Raw genomic sequence first — 22,319 nt, 5'->3', positions numbered from 1 at the left:
AATGGATGAGTGCAGTGTGCAAGAATTAGGTCACTGTGACCTTTGACTTGACCTTTACTTTTGAAAAAAAAATATCCGGGGTATCTCTTCTATACTTTTTCACCCGGAGTAACCAGTTTTAGTGCAAGGAGTATGTATCAGGTAGCTTTCCTAACAGTAGGTATATCCTGACATAAATGTACTGTTTGTTAAATATAGAAATCATTACCTGTGGGGGACTATTGATTACCTTGCTATACTTTGCCTTGTTTCTTAGTGACTGCTTATTTCCGTTATATGTTTTTATATGTAAATATTCATGTTTCTGTCTTGAAAAAGGAGGCGGATCGCGCTGAAAATTTGACAATTCTTTTTGTCTACACTGTCGTTATTACTTCTTTGCCCACATATATATGGAGGATATATAAAACCTGTTCTAGTGGAAAATATTGAAGTGATTATCAACCGTAAGAACAACGTTTGCTATTTTTTAAACAAAGGAATGTTTCAGTAATTTTAACTTAAGAATCTAGAAATATGTATCATTCTTATACTGTTCGTCAGCTTTAACTATAGCTAGAATTTGTTGAAATCGACTGCTATTTGGTCGATACCACGACGGGTTGTAGGTGTTAACCCATGGTTTCATTTCTGGACGAGTCCATTACCTAGCTGTATATAAATAAGTGCATTCGTATTGTTTTGCTCATTTGCGAAAGGTACCTCCGATTTGAGCAACAGATTGGTCGACTGTTAAATTGAATTAGTATCTCGATAAGAGAGGTATTGTTCGTGAAGTTGTGAAAATGCACAATTTTAAAAGGCACGTGTATATTTCAGAATACATATAATTCTTCTAAATTAATCTACAATTATTTCTATAAATCAAAAAAATAGTTTTGTGCATTTTAAGGTAACCAAGACGAATAGACACACTTACAAAAATAATTTCATTTCACATAAGCTTTTGAGGAATTTGTTTGCACGTTTTATCATGTTCTGTCAATATTTTTTTTCTGATTAGATTCAAATATTAACGAATATATCACGTCGGACCTTCTTGCCTGTCACTGAAAAAGAATAGAAATATTTTTCTTCCATATCAACAGATTTTATTGACAAAGATGGCAGATTGTCAACGGGATTGGACAACAGGCACAGCCTATGTAAGCCCTCTCCATATAGATAATATATACAAGTGCCAACAATGTACTTTTATCATAATTTTGAATTTAAGTAGCGAATTATAAATATTTTGTTTTGTTTATATTTGAATATTAACGAACATATCACGTCAGTTTGGTTTAGTATTGTTTAACGTTCTATCAACAGCTATAGTCATTTAAGGACGGCCTCCCCTGTGTGCAAGATGCATGTGTGTAGTGTATGCGTGTGTGTTTTGGGAGGCTGCGATATGTTCGTGTTTGTCTCCTTGTGATAGCGCGGAAATGATGCCGACTTTATAGTGCTACCTCACTGAAACATACTGCCGAAGACACCAGCAGGACACCCCACCCGGTCACTCGTCAGATTGTCTTGCCTGTCCTAGAAAAATAATCGTAATATTCTGTTTGGATAGCCTCCCCTTATTCATGTTTACCTTAGTCTATAGATATACTCGTTGAAAAAAACCGTCACCTGATCAATAGACACATTTGGCTATCTTAATATAGCTAAATACGGTATTCCTTCCTTGAAAACCACTGATGAAAGATATCAACATTCGTCTGCTGAAAGCTAGAAAAAAAATACCCACATAAATTTACTGTATAGCAGACGAATCATATTTCGTGATCGGCGTAGCTTGCTATGTAGCGATCAAGCAGGAAGTCTATCATGTTGATCAATACTCGAGTTAAAACACATTGGGTAGTATGACGCAGTTATTTACATAGCACACTTACCTGTCGGTACCTATCGGTCCATATTCAGGTGACCATAAAGACCGTTTGCTAAGTGATTACAACACAACGTGCTCTATAAAGGTAAGAAACAAAATCCATGATTTATATAGAATTTTTGGACTATTTAAATGTTCAGGTAGCAATAATTGGTACTATAGTACATTTGTGATCAATGTGCTGCTATGGTACGAATCAATAGTTGTTATAGTATTATAGGTACATTTGACAGCTCAATATTCACGAGATCATTCAGAAGAAAGACAGTGTATGAAATCCACACTGATCAAATATGTTTTTCATTGCACCACATGCTCTTTACAGGGACTTTGTTCTGATCCCATATATTTCAATTCGTGTATAGACTTGTTCCTAAACCTAATGTACACACACAGTAGCTCAGACTAGCTAAGTACAGGACACAACAGTGTAGTATTATACAAGAACACATATACCAATTAAGTATTGCGCAGCACATAGATATCTCTTACCCTGTTGGGGTACACGGTATTATATATATATATGGAAATTATAGTCCTGCTACAAATGAAATTTTATCAAGCATAATTGTTTTTACAAAAACTGTTTAATAACATTACATGTAGATGTTTGAAGATAGTTTTAAAAGTAAATAGTGTGATTGTTCTTATAACGTGTCTAATAAGTCATTTTGGCAAGACACATTTTATATTCAAAGTTATATATATATTGTGATTTTATGAATACTATGTGTTTGAAAATAAAATATTTGAACTTGAACTTGAACTCTGTTGCATGACGTTAGCTGTCACAATGTGGCTGGAATCTATTATGGCAAGGTTAACATAAACTGTTTGTTTATCTAGAAATGATTTGTTGTATCCAAAATTGTAAATATGTTGTTTCTTTTATATTTGTTTATTATTTTCAGATTTTTTTCCAATACAGTATAGTCTTAGCTATTTGTGTATAAATACTCATTCGATTCAATCAAACATCTTTCATACCAAAACAAAGTTCATGTATAATAATACTCAAAGATCAGTAATATAATGCAACTTATTGATATTTGATATACGTGGTATATATAAACATTTCTACTGTATTGATGTCAGGACACAAAAACAAAATAGAAACAAAGAAAAATGAAAAACAGAAAGACAAAAGAAGAAGGAAGCATTAAAACAGAAAGAAAAAGAAAAATTATGTAATTTTTACAACTTTTTTTTTTATCTTGCATTTCTTACATATATCTCGGAACAGCAAGATACACATTTCTTTTCTTTAACGTTTAGTACCACTCATGGGGTCTATGGACGGAGACGGCCATATCGTATAGTTTACACTGTTAGGTTTTCTACGCCGACACAAAAGGCATATCAGACTTTTAAACAAGAGCTTCCTTTGTTTTTTGTTTTTCTAGTGTTATTTTCACGAGAGAAGACATTTAAATGCATGCATAATATCCCGATCATTGTTTTCTGTGGTACTGCATTTTTAACGTGATCTGATCAAATCTTGATAAATATTCTATTTGTCTGATTTTTTTTTATATGACATCAATATTTTTTTGATTATTGTTATATTTTTGAAAAGATTTGCCATTAAAAATATCATTTTGATTCATAAACATATCATTTGCATTTAGTAACATTTAGATTTGAAAATATATCATTAACATTCAAAAACATATTTTCTTTGCATTGAAATCAATATCCACACACGTGTAATCTAGTTTAAACTTGGGAGGATCTAAATGCTAAAATACACTTAATCTGACAAAGGTTTTCAGTGTGCTGTGTCAACGTGTTATTTGATACGGCAGTAATGCTACTATTTACCTTTGAGTTTGTTTGAAAACTGGCCGTGACAAATTTTCCTTATCTGCCCACCCAATACAAATATTTCAGTGTTAGCCGATTGGATCGATGGCCGCCAATGTTGTGTTGGTTTCAGTGAACATTTCAGTTTAACGCCACTTGACATCAGTTGATGTATGCGTATAGGCTGTTGTAGGTCAATGTATATATATACATGTATGTTAAACAACATCTTTTGTTTACATGTTACAGTAAAATGTTTACATTGCTTTAATTTATGCGTTGACAATGATTCCAGTGGTTCTGTTGTGTATTGTTTCTGGTTTTGACATCATTATGTATGTTATTATAAGATCATACACATAAAAGTATACGGATTTTGTTAATTTTCAAGTTTTATTATTTTAGAATCGTAATACATGGAAATTGATGAGATATCAGTCTCAATTCTTAATATAACAACTAGTGATCAATATATTTCTTTTCTATGACTGAATGGAGAAAGCATTACTTTCATTAAATATGTTTTTTTGAAAATGGTAGAGAAAAAGGATCATTCTCTATCGTGTGGGTTGGACAGAGAAATTTCCACTCTCGGAAGAGTCAAAGCCTCGGGTAAGACTCAAGAATCCCCTCCTCGGGCTAAAATGTTTGTTTCCTACCCTCGCGATAGAATAATATAATCTTTCACCCCCTTGGGGGTGAGACAGGGTAATCTCAACCCGAGGGTTAAGATTCTTAAGTTGTCAAACACGAGGCTTCACCCTGTCTCACTCCCAAGTGGGTGAATGATTATTTTTCTCTGACCCTGTTTACCCTCTTAGGTATTTTATATAGACGTTAAAACAATGCAAGACAATGTTGAAGTGATGCGGCTGAATTGTCGACGTGACGTCATTGTATTGTTGCCGTGACGTCATGGTATTGTTGCTATGACGTCATACAATTGTTGAGAACGTGGCAAGAACACGTGTAGCTTGTCTCAACCCTAGAGTGAGATTAATAGAATCTTTCACCCCCTTGGGGGTGAGATAGGAGAATCTTAACCCGAGGGGGAGGATTCTTAAGTTGCCAAACACGAGGCTTTGCCGAGTGTTTGGCAACTAAAGAATCTTTCCCCGAGGGTTGAGATTCCACTATCTCACCCACAAGGGGGTGAATGATTCTTTTTCTCTTACCTTGTTCTTTCATTGTGTATCATATGCACAATGTAATGATAACGTTACATGCTAAATTCAGGGTTGACGTGACGTTGATGGATTGTTGACGTGACGTCATTGTATTGTTGAAGTGACGTCATACCATTGTTATGAATAGGGGAATCCCCCCGTCTCAACCCTAGGGCGGAGACAGATAAATCTAGCACCGGCAAAACGGGAGATAAATCTGTCAGGTGTGGGAGACTAATAGAATCATTCACCCCCTTTGGGGTGAGATAGGGGAATCTCAACCCGAGGGGGAAGATTCTTATGTTGCCAAACACGAGGTTTAGCCGAGTGTTTGGCAACTTAAGAATCTTTCCCCGAGGGTTGAGATTCCCCTATCTTACCCACAAGGGGGTGAATGATTCTTTTTCTCTTACCCTGTTTTCCTAATGTGTATCATATACACAATGTAATGATAACGTTACATGCTAAATTCAGGGTTGACGTGACGTTGATGGATTGTTGACGTGACGTCATTGTATTGTTGCAGTGACGTCATACCATTGTTATAAATAGGGGAATCCCCCCGTCTCAACCCTAGGGAGGAGACAGATAAATCTAGCACCGGCAAAACGGGAGATAAATCTGTCAGGTGTGGGAGAAAAGAAAATCTCACACCGGTAAGATGGTGGTAACTCTGTCCAGGGTAAGAGAAGGAACGATCCTATTAAACTCGAGATCAACTGTATTGTGGTGCTTACTATTCATGATCATATGTACTTACATAAACTCTTGTAATAGAGGCTATATAGTGTGTCTTAATGTAACATTCATTGGAAACATACTGACCATAACATATATACCTCACTTTGTAGTCCACACAATTATATATATTCATTCCTACCTAAAATAATCATATGATACTATAAAAGAAGAAATTTTCGCGTGTTAAAATGTTTGCGTTATGACTATTTAGACTATTTGCGGTGTGAAAACTATATATCTATAATCTAAATTATCTATAAAAAAGTTTTCGCGTATGGATATTTTTACGCTTATTTACGCATTGCTAAAAACGCGAATATATCAACACCGCGAAATTTCCCACTTTTACAGTAATCTATATAAATGCCCGCTGGATTTTTTTCGAGCTTTTACACTTTCAGAACAACAAGGTACCGTATACAGATTTTTGGGCTTAGTTATACAAAGCCTTGCTAGATTGACGGACATGTTACGTAAACTGTATAAACTTAAAGAAATAAATGGTATGGATATTTAATCAAAATGATCCTATGAAGGCAAGAAACATAAATATATAATGTAATATGAGGTGATTAGTTTTATTTATATTTTTTTTCTCTCTCTCAAAAATAGAATTTTAAAGCTAACCTTAACGACCGATTAAGCTAACCAGTCTTTGCACTACCTTATGCTGTTAGGAGAGGCAGTCTGTATTTATATTGATTTATATCATAATACATCCAAACACAGTCAATCAAGGAAGATGTTTCACATTTAAACGAATGTATGTACACAGCGGAACTTTATACACTGCTTAATGGCATCTAGAGAAATAAGCCCCTGGAGATTTTAACAGGTAGTTAAAGAGAGATGGAAGGTATAGACAACGGACTTGATGCATACGTATTTGTTCACATATAGAAAAATTGGTTCTTGGAGATTTTTTATCAAGCAGGTTTGGACAGATGGGGAATAACAATAACGAAAGCTGGAATTTCTAGGCAGGGTTTGTCATTTGAAGAAATCGGCCCCTAGGAACTTTTATATGTGACCATGGTCGAGTAACTACTAGAAAATCGAAGAGAAGAATCACCTATTTAAAATTTATTGATGCAGAAAGCCATACAAAAGAAGTTTACCGTCACTTTCGCTCTCTGCAACCCTGGAATGTCTCAAAGAAAAATTGAAGGCTCAGTGCACAACACCTTGTGGATGAGACGAGAAGACTAGTTTGATAATCCGGTGGTCGCGTGACGATAAAATTGAGTGGCTTTGAAGTCATGTGTCGCTCCTCTGTAATTTTTAAAGGAAACGATCTGCCTTATCGATTGGTCAGGCTTTGTTTTACCCGAGTCCAACCAAATAGCTGGTATCATGCCTTCAATTTTGCTGTGACGTATTACAGGGGTACAGAGAGCGAAAGTGAACGTACCCCTTGGAGTATTGAGGATTGTCACATAGGGTCATAAGCTAAAAGTGCCAAATTAAAAATGTATAAAAAACGGGACTTTGTACAAACTATTGGAGATTCTAATGGGCATGTAAAAGCAGGTGGAGGAAACAGAAATCAGGAAAACATTTCTTTAATTTTTCTATATTTTCCATCGGAAAGCGTTAATAAACAAAATAAATCCCTGGATTTAACTTTTCCAATTAGTAAGCATTAGTGTTATTATTTATTTATTTATTTAAATACTTCTCTTTTCAGTGGTTTTCAGTTCATCTGTTACGAAGTGGACGTAGTGTATGCGCTGAGGCCATGTCCGTCATCATACCATGACCGGTTGTCGTCGCCTCATGAGTCAAATTTATTAAAGGGATTCCTCTGAAAGTCCTTAAATCAAAGAGAAAAAAAGGTAATGTCATATGAGTAAAAGTAGTTAAATCTCCCAACAAAGATCCTTAAAGTGTAAAGTAATAAAATCTTTTCAGTAGTGCTGAATACCGGGAAACATTCTCCCACTCATACTCCTTCACTTCTTTTGAATCAATATTTGCCCACTGTCAATTCGCCGTACATATATAATTGTGTATGGTGGTGTGCTGTGTGCTTATGGTCGCTGTCATGATAAATTCGTTCTTATTATTATGGCGAAAACGTCGCAAAGAAATATGTTATGAACTTTTCCGGTAAAATTACTTGCTTGCTTTTTTATTTCAATAGCTTTAACTTTGATTCTCTGTAAAGGTGTCAGATTTGAGGTGTGTTTGCAACAAAAATTTAATATTAAATAATCTAAATAATAACATTTCATCATTGAGGCCGAAAAATCGGGATTGAGAGTGAAAATTGTTGTAATCATTTATCCTTTTTACCTATATGGAATTCAACCCTTGTTCATTTGATTTTATTCAATTCTGTTTGGTATAAATTAATTTTCTTTATGATTTCAGCTTTTCGAACCATGGCCGGTCAGGTAGTTAAGGATGTTAACATAGACGTATCATCAGAAAAATGCACAGATCATGATAAAACCGTGGAGTTCTCTTGCCAAACGTGTAACGGGGAGATGGTATGTCGCAAGTGCGTGTTACAAGGTCACAATGGACATTTTATGGGCGATGTGCAGAAATTCATATCAAAGCAGAGACAAGCTGTGTTAAAAGTCCTTTATGAGACTGACGAGCGTTTGGAACAGCTAGACGCTGACATGGCTAATGTGGAAGAAAGGATCAGTATGAACAATGCCGAGTCCGAGCTATTGATTTCTCAAATTGAAGAACGAGGCAGAGTATTAAAAGTTCATATCGATGAAATTGTTGCAAATGGGAAGAAACAAGCGAGAAGATACCGAAATAGAAATGACAGAATTCTTAAGAAAGTTCTTGCAAAGATTACACATTCAAATATGGAATTTGAAGAGAAATCACAAAAATGTCGTACCCTTGTTAATTCGACCAAGTACAAAGACATCAAAAAGGCTTTAAAAGTTGGGGAACAGTTAAAAGAGGATCTTTCTGCAGAAGATGAAACGACCTCGACTAGAAACCGAACATTCATAGTCCCCTCCCCTTCGGAAGATATAGCAACCCTGGAGACGCTGTTCGGGAAACTGAAAATCGACGCCTCAAAAATCGCCACTGTTAGTCTGACGTTAAAATCGTCGTTTTGTAACGTAGACGACGAAGCTGTGTTTCGTATCTGTCCTGTGATGGAAGGTGAGGCTGCGTGGGTTGGCGGGGATGAATGCAAGGTATCTCTATTCACTTTTGAAGGTGTCAAACTAGATACGATCGAACTTGACTCGGGTGTAAATGATCTGTGTGTTTTGCCCCAGAATAATGATTTGGTCGCTCTTGTGGTAGCTTGTGAGGACAACACGATCAGAAAACTAATTCCAGACGGGGCAGACTCGGTCGAGGATGAACTATTTCGGTTTGAGTCGGACCCACAGAGCATCAGCTTCACTGCTGACAATGAAATTATCATCGTCTCTTCGGGACAAGTGAAGCCAATAAAGGTAGACACGAGTGGGGATAGGAAATCCTTGGGGTCCGGAAATGTAATGGACTGGCAGCTGACGTCACCGAACACTGTTCGCGTGAATGGCGATTCCGGTGACGTGGTAATACTCAACAACGATCCAGGATGTCTGTATGTATGTGACGAGAAACTCAATTTGAAGTTTACGTACCGTGGCCAACAAATGGACGATCCACAGGGCGTTACCTTTGACAGAGATGGTAACATACTGATTGCTGATTGTGGAAGCTGTAGCGTATTACTGTTGGACAGTAAAGGCCATTTCCTGCAGACTTTGATTACTAGCCAGGACCACCCGCAGGCCGTGGAGATACTGCAAGATAGTGCGACGCATGTGCTTTGGGTAGGATACAGTAGCGGAAAGGTGGAGACATATACGTACAGTTTCAAATAAGCAGACTTGTATCACCGATAGTAATGGACTGGTAAACGGATTCTAGTTAACCGGATGCCTGCTTCTTGAACGAAAAACCATTACGAGACAAGGATACATTCTCATCGACTAAAACATGTTTAAGGATTTAAAAACCTAAATTGACTATGAAACCGATCTTCATCAACTGAATATCTGCTTCTGGAATGAAAACCACTAAGTGACAAGGAGTTCTATTTTCATCGGCTGATAACCTGCTTCAGCCGAGTATCTGGTTGAGTGACGCCTCGGACAAAACCCACTGAGTGAATCAGAACACCGTCTTGATATCTGCTTCAGTCACGAATATCACTAAGTGACTATGCGACTTGTGTTAGTTGATAATATAAGACATTTCGAAAACAATGTGAACATGCGTTATGCCTGTGACATCACGATATTTGTGGCATCCATTTAAACAAAGGATTGTAGACATTATCAACCAATTCTGTAAACCGTATTAATCTACAAAAATGCCTTAAAGTAACGCATGTTTTCATAAAAACATAAGAGTCAAATTGTTTTAAATAACTGGTCAATGGCTACTCTTTCTGTACATATGGATTACTCATTGTGACTTTGCTATATTTACTGAGAGTATAACTGTACGTTTGTTGGAGGTATAGTTGTGTGTTGTTTGTGTGTTGTCCAATCCCCTATGTGTTAATCATGTTGGAGTTACCTCCCCTGATTCATTTCATAGTATTTCATTTCAAAGTACAAGTACAAGTAGGTATCTCTAAATCGATATTCTTAGTACATTGTACATATATTGAATCAAATTGGAGCCAATCATGGACAGAATTTACATAGGCTTGCTATTTATTCAATCAATTTGACAATAGCATCTGTCAATAAAATCTGTTGAAATGAAACAACACTGCTGCATTTGTGTGGATGTTTGTTTTTTAATCAACGATAATAAAAGAAGAAAACTATTCCTGAAATTACTCGGACCAAACGTAACAGTTGAATTATTGTGCTTTGTTCGACGTCATGGTAACTTGTAAGGATATATGAATAAGCGTTTACAATGATAATTGCAGTCTTGGGTGAAACAATGGTTGCTCAGAGAACGTCAGTTTAGGCTTTAGATATAATTGTGTTAATGCTTTATATATCTGCTTACATGTAAGAGGTTTTTTTACGTATTTAAGATTTTTTTTTTCAATATCTGTTAAATGTTTACGCAACTGTGGTGCCTTATTAACAATTTTCATGCATTTTTCATATTTGTCCTGTGAGAAAGTTATCAGAAAATAATTGAAAAGTATTTCAATCATGATCTGATAAGCAGAATGTGATGTGTGGTTAGTCTTCATTGCAATATCAAAAGTATGTTGAACTATTCTACAAACTTATAACCCAACGATATAAAACAAAAAAATTGTGAAAAATGGCGCTTGTGTTTTTATTTCTTGAGTCACTCATATTTTTTTGTAATCCCTCCCGGAACACTTCACTGTATCCTTGCAACGAGGGGGTATGGTTCGTGTGGGGCTCGGGGTTTGGGTAAGGGGTTTGGGGTTTAGGATTAGCAGGCTGATATTGTAACCGTCCATTCCTTCGTACAGTGTTTAAACTTGTGTGAACGATAGTGAACATGCTGATTGTATCATATATCACCCACACTTGATACAGTGTTTGACCAAGACAACAGAATAATCTGTTATGAGCTTCAACCCCATAGTTCAAAGGTCAGTGTCTTAATGATGTTTTTTAAAACTTCAAACAATTATCAAATGTGTGAATACCTGTAGTGCGTTTGTGTTTCGGGTTGTAATGTTCAAGGTCAAAGTCACTGCCTGAAATAATATCACCAGCTCTTCGTACAGTGGTTGACCACGACAAAAGGATGAATCCCATTTGGTTTTAAGTATATAGGCCAAAGGTCAATGTTTTTTTTTTTTTTTTTTTTTTTTTTTTTTGTTTTTGTTTTTGGTAAGCACTTGTTGTAATAATGCTCAACGACTTCGTTTCGTAAGGGATATTACACGAATTTAAAAGAGTAGTCATACCAGCATTATGTTTGGATGAGTATCTTGAGAAAGCATGAGAGTTCATGATTATGACTTCCTTTTTTGTCGCTGTGAATCCAGTCCAAAGTTAAGCGTTGTTAAGCATAGTAAACGTGTTGAAATCTCGTGATGTCTATCCAAAAATAAGAGAGTGAAACATTGCCGAAAATAAGCTGGAAGTCATATATAAAATTTTAGTATTAAAATTTAGTAGTTAAAGGGAAGCAAATTACTTCAGCTTGACGTTTAAATGGTAATGACAACGTCTTGGTATAAGTTATAATGATGCCATGGAAGCTATAAGTTGCTATGTTTTTGTGTTTTCTGTTTATTTTCATTCTTATTTTCGTCGCCATTAATTTTGTTTCTTTACCTTGTAAGAAAAAAGCGTATTTTCGAAATATGCTTGATATATATTTTGCAACTAATTAGCATCGAAATATAACAAAATTATTAACCGAAAATTCAGAAATTGTAGTACATGATGTAAAAGTTTGTTTCAACGGCATCATAAATGACTTCAGGAAAGTTGAGTAGAAAAAAAGTAGAAAAAAGTAGAAAAAACAAAATCAACAAGTAAACAAAAAACAAAAACAACAACAATCGAGTGGTCATCACTCCTATATGTTTAGCTATTTGTCCCATCAACTCCAAGGGACACCAAATACAAAACTATTTTATGAAATATAACCAAATATTCACCGAAAACGAAGTCAATAATTGTTATACTAGATGCTAAGTAATGTTTAAATCGTTTAAACAAGATAGAAAATATGAATATTATATGAAGGAAAATACTGCATTTGGCAGAGATCATTGTGACTTGACATTTGAAATGAAACCTTAAAGTGAATATTGACCTGCTGTTTAAAAAAAAGTTTCACCAAGTCAATATCACAAATCACCAATAATAACACTTCATCTTACCAATAACATCACGTGTCGTAGCTTTTCATCAGCCTTTCGAATGAGAGTGATCTCCCATCTGACGATTTGAAAACCATCTGAAGTTAGTGTTAACATTTCCGGATTCTTTTTGACGTTAAAGTTTATCTGAGCAATAATTGACGGTAGTTATAGGTAGTTGGTAGTTACAGTTTATCTTATCAAACTTTTCCCATAGTTACAGCAGAAAGCATATTTAATTTTACATCTTAATGCGCACTCACTCAATACGGAATAAAATCGATGAACTGTAATCTTTGGTCAACGATTCCATGACAGCCATTGAAGCTATATAATCGAAAACCTGACACGATATATTCTTCATTTTATTCTCAGAACTAGCCATTAAAGGTTACACCATGGTAAGAAACGATCAAATAGGAAAAGGAGAAGTGTGTAGTTGTAGAAGCCAAATGACGTAAACGTTGAAAACATTAATAGGCGGCTTTTAAAATCTTCTCCAAATCATTGAGAAATTAGCATTTGTTTGATTAATTTGTAACCAGAACAGGCAATGAGGTTCGAGCACAATATCCATACTTGAATATGAGAACGGTTTAATGAATACGGGCCCTGATGTTTATCACTATATCCCTTTAGCGCAATGACTTCCACGACATAATTTCTATTGAAATATATCGTCCCAACATCAAACCTGTCATTTTACCTCCATAAGACCTCCCAACCTATCAACTTTTAATCCACTATGTGCCTTGGGTTTATCGACAATCTGGAATAAAAAAGGCTGAGTCAAAATATGTAAATACAACAGTATGCATAACAGCATGACGATTTTAGAAGTGTGTGTTAAATAGTGTATGCATGTACATCAACGACATAAGATGGCGCCTTTTACCAGAATAGATATTGTCAGTATTGTTTTTTCAACTTGGTGCCCGTTATTTTTGCTAGTGGATCAAAAAAATAAACTAAAGCTGTTATGCTCAGCATTGTTAGCTTGGCAACCTATTTGTCTGACCAGTGCATCATGTACATGTTACTTATTTGTACTATAGATTTAATACATCACATGATAGATAAACTACGCCACACAATTAATCAGTCTAGAAAAGTGCTGTTTGACTAATAATTTGGTTCTGAACAGTTTGTTTCATGCTTACTTTGCACAGTATCTCTAATCAACTTGAATGAACATTAAGCAGACAAAAACACATTTAGCATCATTTTCGTAAGACTAGTGTGTTGATGGCATAGCTGTAAATTTAATTAATAATGCACGTAAGAAATGAAAAAAAAATATATATAAAAAAATTAGCATTTAACAAAAAAATTGTAAATACAAAAATAAAGAGTATCACCTATAATGTATAAGAAAACAACTATCTAAGTATAATAACAATCTATGCTGAGGACAATTTTCTCGTTTTTATCCCTATATCATATAAGTAGATAATTATGTTATTCACAACATATGGCCGCCGAAAGGCCTGCGTACGGAATAAAAAAAAACATCTGCCTTTATTTAAAGCTTAATTATATGTATGTATGCACTGCAAAGACCAAAGTTAGACACGAACAGAGAAATACAATACTGTCTCATTAACATAGGTGCATGTACTAAGTAGCTTCCAAGCTGTGTTTTCTTTTTGTATTGAATCACATTTCCAAAACAGATTGTACATTGTCTTGATGTATATTAACGTATAACAGGTGCGTCAGATTGGTGATTTCCTTACCGTTACAATCTATCACACACGCAAAGATGTGAGGTTGTCGCTCATCTGTATTGTGACGCAAGGCCTAGGTGATGTAATCTCTTAACCCAGACACTTGCTGTTACACATTTACGATAACTTCAGTTAAATTAATAATGTTTTTAAAACTACATTAATGGAGAGTTTTTAATATAGTTTAATGAACCAATATCTTCCTTCCGTTTTGCATACTTGTTTTTCTAAATTAAAATCTATTAATTTTCAATTATTCCTGGCAATCTGACATAATGTGCCAAGTTAGCACATGTCCTGTCAATCAGGTGCTCGCTAAATATGTTTACGCCGCTTTGGTATATACTGCGCATGTCCCGGGATTATTAATGAGAACATGATCATGTCACGATAGCTCTAGTGTGAAATCTACAACAGCAGTTTTTATTTCCGTTTCATTTACATTTAAATGAAACTGAAATATGTTTGCCAATGTTAAATGTCAATCAGATTTAGAATAAAGGACAATACATATATACAAAAGAATGAGTGACGTCATTTGTATTGTAAGTGTTATACTTAGTATTCAATGACGTTGTTGTTATAATGTACTGTATAAGATATGTGACCTTCTAAAATTTTCATAAAGATTTTTGTACCCATGCACTTCAAATATATATAATGAATGATCGTTATCCAGATATTTAATTGACACTTTTTATCACCGAAGCTAATATGCAGGGTTTCGAAACGAAAACATATGAATAACAGATTTTGTCACTGTTATTTAAGATAAACAAAGATATGTGTTGTATTATGGTAGAATCAACGACATCTGCGAGGTATCAACACATTTTATTGGTTAATAGTTACTTAGTACAATTAAATATTTGACAATAAAGCATGTGCCTGCTAGTATTATTCATGGTACAAATCATACATATTCAGCTCTCTTTCAAAAGTCCCTCAGTATTGAAAGATTAAAAACGTGAGTCGTGTGTAATTTGTCTTGAATGAATTTGATTTGTGAAGTGAAAGCCCATGTTTATATCTAAATATTTACACATACATCCAGGTTAAACTTGCGATAATCCGTCTGCAGAATCCATGAAATTATATGACAAACGTTTGCCTAGCAAAAGAACAGACAAATTTACATGTTAGGTTATCTAGATCACGATGCCTTGTTGGCACTGCATTTGGCCCGAAATAAAATTTTCTTTTCTTTTCATGTGTTGGAACATATATCATCAGCATATTTTTGTATACTATTATGGAGTATATAACTCTGGATCCGAAAATGTAGAAAGTATAATTAACACAAGCCAATATGTTCTTACCTTCGATATATATTCCGCCATTACGCATACACATATGTTGTCATTATTCCTTATACACGTGATATTGATGTCATTATGTGTGACGTTGATGTCCTGATATACGTAATGTTGAAGTCCAAACAGGTTTAAAACTGAAGTTTTAATATTTTTATATCCTCGTATGTGTTTTCATAAGTCCTATTAAGTGTGATGTTGAAGTCATGACAGATGTGATGGTGTCCTAAATATTTTTGACAATAGAGGCCTAATTTGTGTGAATATTGAATTTATAATATGCGTTATGTCTGTGATACCGATGCTGAAGTAATGATGCTGAATCCTGTTGGTTTTATCCCATGCTAACCCTTATTTTGCTAATTTGACTCACGTTACAATTAAAGAAATAAATATAAACAAAATAGGACGGATGAAAAATACAGATATCTTCCTAGATAATTCTGAATTTCTACTATAAGGCATATTTATCATGTAAAATGCTGAATCTATCAAATGTAATCGAGATAGTATTGACTTAAAGGTACAATTTCCGCCTCGTTAACCCTTGACATTTAATAAACATTGCGTTATTCGCAGTATGTTAAGGTACTCTCGTTCTTGTGTCAAATAATGCTCTGTCGAACACAAACACAGATGACCCTTTCACCTTCCAGGATACGCCTACATATATCTGTCAAAAATTTCAGCAGTTTAATTGCTACAAGGTGGATTGATAATTTATGTTTGCGAGAAACGTAAAAGATGTCTATTCATCATTAATGTAGACTGATGAATTGTCATTTTATTACTTTTATTTCTTAATTTTTAAGATTTGTTTACAGAAAATTATTTCATGGACTCTTACTTCAATTTGTTGTATTTGTTCTCATCGGCTTATTGCCATTTTGGGAGGTAAATTACGTTATTTGCCGCTGATAATTCATATACATGAGAGAAAATGATACATTCTTAGAAAGGTTTCTGAACAATGGTACTTAGTGATGATCTCTATAAATCTATTATACAAATATATACACAGTTCTATGTTATGAGACATCCTCTGACGTCTATAATTAACATATCTCGAGGCCCCAGGTTGGCTCAATTAAGGATATTCACTGACCCGAAGTCTAATTATAAACCTTTACTGGGTCATGTAAAACAAGCACACAATTTTTCTGGAACCTAACACAATGTAACGTAGATTTAACTATTATCTGTAGCTGATAAATGGTCACTAAAAGGGGGTATGAAATTAAGTGAAATAAGCATGTTTAGATAACGGTATTTTAACAAGCTGTTAGACAATATTACAAGGCAGTCCCAGTATCGGCACAGACAAAACATTGTGAAGAAATGAATCATACAAACTGAAAAAAGAGGAGTTATACCTTCAAGACAGACGATATAATAGGATCGACTCAGCCTCCTGAAATAAAATGAGAAATAAGGATTGAATATTGCTTTGGTCAATCCAATGAAGTGATGAATTGGCAGTCTTAGATTTGGCACACAGACTAAACAATTCCGTCTTTGCGTATTGCAGAGTTATCTTCTCTTGGGAGCAGGTATTGATTGTTACGTCACTTGTTTGTGAGAGTAACGTCATCAATTTTTGAGAAAACGACGTAATTTTCTCGCACAAACCAATGACGTAACAATCAATACCTGCTCCCAAGAGAAGATAACTCTGCAATACGCAAAGACGGAATAGGAGAAAATGAATTACATGAAATAGAAAAAAGACGACAACGTCAACGTACAATGACGACGTGTACACAAGTGTAAAACTTCAGGATAGATTATACCTAAACATCAACACACCGGGACCGAATATATTAAAGCATATCCAATGTGAGGAAATGATTACCATAGTATAAATCTACTAGGACAAATGTTTTAACTTGGCGTCAGTACACATGACATACAGTCCATATTATGGACTATGATCTGAATATAGAGGCAGATATGCCTGCGTTCAGAATAAACGATAAATTAACCTAACTTAGTACTTCCGATGGGAATGTACCACTGGGTCAACGACAGAACATACCCCTGTACAGACACACAAACATAAATTATACTATACCATCAAAACAACAGGACAATATGTACAATAGCCCGACCGATTGTGAAAATACCATATATATATATATATATGTTTCTAGAGTTCGTAGCACTCGGGTTCGAATCGAAGTAGAAAAAGGAGGGAGGAATGCAAAGGAATTGGACTGGGTCGATCGTCGGCGACTAGTTAGATCAGTTCGTAGTGAGTATGTAAAGAGTTCGGGGAGACTTCGGTGCGAATCCCGGTCTGGCTGTGCACTTTTATCACCAATACTTATGAATGGAACTACAGTTCACATCCCATACAAATACAACAGCAACAATCGAGGACAACCCCCCCCCCCCACCCCCCCCACCCCAAAATAAACCCCAAACAAACAAAAACAAAAACAAACAAAAATGCAAAGAGAACATAAACCATACCGAAATCTGGAAGTGAAACCATATGCATAGATTCGGAAACGTTTCCAACCACATGTCGTTAACAGCATGTCGAACAGTATGATGGTCGATGATAGACAAAGTTGAAAATTGTGACAACAATTATGTCTGAAGAATTAAAATTTACGATAGTATTGTCGATTTTCAATTATAATAATGCTGTTATTCCGTGTGCTATGACTTAAAAAATGCCTATACTCGTACATATAGACAAAAAAATGTCAGATTGCAATGTTAAAGATTTAACTTTCAGCTCGTCAAGCTTTTCTGGCAAGTTTCGTATTCAGTGAAGAGTCGTTTATGTCTCTTCTTTTTAAATTACATAAAAAAATGTTTGACATACATCAATTTAGATATTATTTATTCATGAAGTATTAACAACATAAACAGCTAAATGTATGCATCTTTGACGCGATCCCCGGCTACTGTAAATTAAAAATTATTTATGGAACAATTGTGTCAAGGATGTCTAATGGTATTGACGTCGCCATTACTCTGTAGCATGCCTCTTCCCCTTAATAAAAAAAAAATAAACGTATAACATAAACAACACAGACACCTGACGAGACAGAAAGCTGTAGGTCAAATGTGACGAAAGGTGACATTATCTTAAAGGAGTAATATCCATTTACTAAAACAATTAGCTAATTAACAGCAATAAAAAATGGGTATATTTTTCGCATGAAATAACCCTCAGTAAGCGAAATATCATATCGTAATATTCAACTTTGATATAATTTAGAACATTTTTTTGAATCAAGTCTTATTCATGTTATTATATTTCAATTTCTACTCATGTTTGTTTCAGCGAGCAGGTGAACAATACATTTGCGTATGAATTTGTTTCAAACTTCACACCTTCTGACTAGAAGACAAAAGAAGATATTTTTGATGTTTGAAATTGTTCACTTGACTAATCAAATAAATGTACATGTTATTAGTTTTTTGGTTAATAAAAAGATGCTGCATTTAGAAAGATTTGGTTTTCAACAGATTCCAAGAAAATGAACATTTAATGGCGGAATATATCTTAACACTTTATTCATAGGAACACATGCACAATCGTCAGTACGAAAGACTTGTAAGCTTAGCCTCCAGGAAAAAAAATCGATATGAGGAAGGATTGCTGATTTGGTCAATCTCAAAAGCTGATGAATTGAGTAAGTCCCGAGAAAATTTAATACTCAATTCATCACACGTGAAATCGAAAAAAGTGAAGATTCAATCTTTAAGTATAATTAACCACTCGAGGAAATACTATTTGATCGTATATCAATGCTTCATAACACATTTGATGACATTTTATCAATAATCGAAACTAATGCCAGACCAAATTGACAATTAACCTTAATCTAAGTGTCATCGTTTATCAGAGGTAATTATGATGGTTTTATTTGTGTTTGGCACAGGTAACTAGCACAAGAATACCTTATACCTAAAAGGTTATCCTTAGTAAATGACTTGCGTTGTAGTGTATCCGATTTATGTTTTATTAATATTCTGGCATTTACATTTGATTATGTAAGTCTTTTTCATCATTCCGTCTCATCTGTCTTCTGAAATCGGATTCTTCCTGTAACTACTTAAAAGTACATCAGCGAGGTCCTAGCAACATACACTTCAAACGAAGTCACGTGAGTTATTTACGATAAACCAATATTTTTAAGGTTAAACGGTTTATAAAAAAGAAAAATGCGTGTCCTTTACAACAGTGTTTTTGGAATATACCATATGACACCCGCTCAAGTATCTTTGATCATTCCTTATTTTTGAAATTGAAACGCATTTTAAAACATGGTTAAAGAATATTATACTCTTACTTTCTCAAAAACCTACACTCTTTTCTGACTAAGTGTTTTAAACTCAAATCGAGGTCATAGATCATAATTTCAACACTTGCGTATGTGTATGAGGGCGGATACACTGTACTATATACTGTAAAAGTGGAAATTTTCGCGGTGTTGAAATACTCCCGTTTACTTGCGTTGAGTAAATTAGTGAGAAAATATCCACGCACAAATATTTACTAGTGAATTATATGGGTTATATATATACATATCTTCCAAGAACCTTTATAAAGCGTAACTTTTCACTCCGCAATCAGTTTAAAAAAACATCACCTTTGCAGAATATTATGACGAATTGTTTCTTTCGTACTTCATTTTTTTTTCTATCACAATGTATTATATTAACATTGCCCTTGATTTTATTTCTCTTAAAATCAAGCTTATCAGCTATTGCCATTGAAACATTTAATTGGGCACACCTCATTTATTGGGCAATGTCGCTTGGTTAATTGATTGCTGGATGTCTGCACATTATAGGTTTTATATAAGGGATCTACAACAAGTGATCATTGTTTTTCATGCTATAAACAAAATAATCCATAAGTTAAACTAGTTTATTATTAAATTTAATTAGTAAATTACTTAATTAGTTCATTAATAACTTGAAAAAAACGAACAGTTAAAAATAACCAAAACAAAGTTTAACAAGGGATATGGCGTCCCTTTACAAGTTTTAATGACTTTGTCGGTTGATCGACATGGTTACCTTACAAAGGACGCATTAGGAAAAGTTAGTTAATTAATATGCATAAATCTTGCATGTTTTTAAACCAATAAAACCAAATTGTTGTCGTTATAAAATGTGACATACTTGGATATTAATTTTTGTTTGATCAATGATGAGTGTTCCTTGAGCTGGTCACTTGTAAAATGTAAGAGGTTATTATGGTACTTCATTAATGATGCATGTACATAATGGAGAAACATTCCATACATTCTCAAAGCGTTATATTCCATAGGATTTGAACAAGTCAATCAATCAGCTGATTAATACGTATTTTTAACTAAAAGCTTTGTCATTTATTGCAAATAATAGAAGTTGACAAACGGGGGGAACAGTTTTATGATGTATCTCTTTGACAATGCTAAACTCTAGCTAAGCCGTACCAGCATGGGTATTGTCACCAAAATGTTTTCATCTTTAGAATATGTATATAAACCCATTGTCATGCATATTGAAATTGAATTTATGCAAAACACGTTGTTTCACGGGATTGGAAATACAAGTTGTTTAGTATTAGAATGTACACGATTTAGAAATTTGTTATAATTTTATGGATTTCAAAGAATAAATTTGTCGGTTTTCATTTCAGGATTGGCATGAAAAATCACTTCACTTGATATTCTTATCTTAAACCGATATATTGTCAATGATCAAAGTAAAATTCTCATAAGAATTGCAGGAGAAAAAACCGAAATGCAAAATATTCGCCTGCTATGTGATTGCACGACTTTTTTAAGAAGTTTTACCATAATGTCTTTGAAAAAATATTGTAATGGCAAATATAACAATTGGTTCTTTATGCTGCAAACATATATGACACACACGGACGCCACACATATATATAACTTACAATGTACTTAAATATTCACTGTCAGGCACAACGTAACTCCAGATCAATCTAACAATACTCAGACAGAAATATAATATACACATTCAGACACACAGGAGCAACGAATGAATCTAATGCGCACAGTTTCACACAGGAAAAACAATAAAAGTAGTAATACTCCCCAGATTCTTAATATGTCAATTTTATGTAATATTGTTCACACAGAGCTATATCCTACACTGTTAGATACACAGGAACGGCGGATAAATCTAACAATACTTTTACAGAAATATACATTCTCAGATTCACACGAGTACAAATAAATATTACAATACTCATACAGAACTAGAGTGCACATAATCAGACCGAGATGGTGTTTAACAAATAAATATAACTACACTCATACATAACAATAAAATCCACAGATACACTGGAAGGATAGGTAGATGTAACAGGCATCACACATAACTACGATAGACAGTCAGAAACGCAGGAACAACGCATAAATATAGAAATATAAAATACGCAGACACAAGTCAAGGATGTATCAATGTTAAACAAATATGTGTGATATAAAAAGTCAAAGACAGAAGATCAACAAACAAATCTCACTTACAATAAAACTTTAACAGACACAGTCAGATCCACAGGAACAACGGATAAATCTAACCATAATTATATAGAAATACAAAATACACAGATACAGGAGAGGATGAATACATGTAATACAAGTATAATTAAGATACAAAGTCAAACACAGAAGATCAACACATTAATCTCACCATACTCGAACAGAACTATAAAATACACAGAAACATGGGAAGGGCGAATTAATGTAACACTATTCCCAAAAATTATAACAGACACAGTTATAAACATAGGAACGGCGGATACTTCTAACAATAATAACACAAATATAGAAATATTAAATACGGAAACACGGGAAGGATGCATAAACATAACAGTATGCACATAAAACTATAACAGTTTCAGTAATAAAC

The 22,319-nt window shown here is 34.4% G+C and overlaps 1 protein-coding gene across 3 annotated transcripts; it reads left to right on the top strand.

Moving 5' to 3' along the window:
- The first annotated feature begins 1,517 nt into the window (after positions 1-1,517).
- LOC110459905 lies at positions 1,518-10,861 on the top strand. Of its 3 annotated transcripts, none has more exons than XM_021512397.1 (3): positions 1,518-1,964; positions 7,287-7,424; positions 7,963-10,861. In XM_021512397.1, exon 3 carries the CDS (start codon positions 7,974-7,976, stop codon positions 9,444-9,446), a length of 1,473 nt encoding a protein of 490 aa, XP_021368072.1. In that variant the 5' UTR covers positions 1,518-1,964; positions 7,287-7,424; positions 7,963-7,973; the 3' UTR covers positions 9,447-10,861. The 3 variants fall into 3 exon arrangements, with proteins under 3 accessions (XP_021368072.1, XP_021368071.1, XP_021368070.1); XM_021512396.1 differs by having other exon boundaries at positions 7,277-7,424; XM_021512395.1 differs by lacking the exons at positions 1,518-1,964; positions 7,287-7,424 and adding an exon at positions 7,612-7,698.
- The last annotated feature ends 11,458 nt before the right edge of the window (positions 10,862-22,319 follow it).

This window comes from Mizuhopecten yessoensis, unplaced genomic scaffold, assembly GCF_002113885.1.
Source record: "Mizuhopecten yessoensis strain PY_sf001 unplaced genomic scaffold, ASM211388v2 scaffold10275, whole genome shotgun sequence".
Taxonomy (NCBI): domain Eukaryota; kingdom Metazoa; phylum Mollusca; class Bivalvia; order Pectinida; family Pectinidae; genus Mizuhopecten; species Mizuhopecten yessoensis.
The sequence above is the reverse complement of the archived record's forward strand: the minus strand, read 5'-3'. Positions and strand labels throughout refer to the sequence as shown.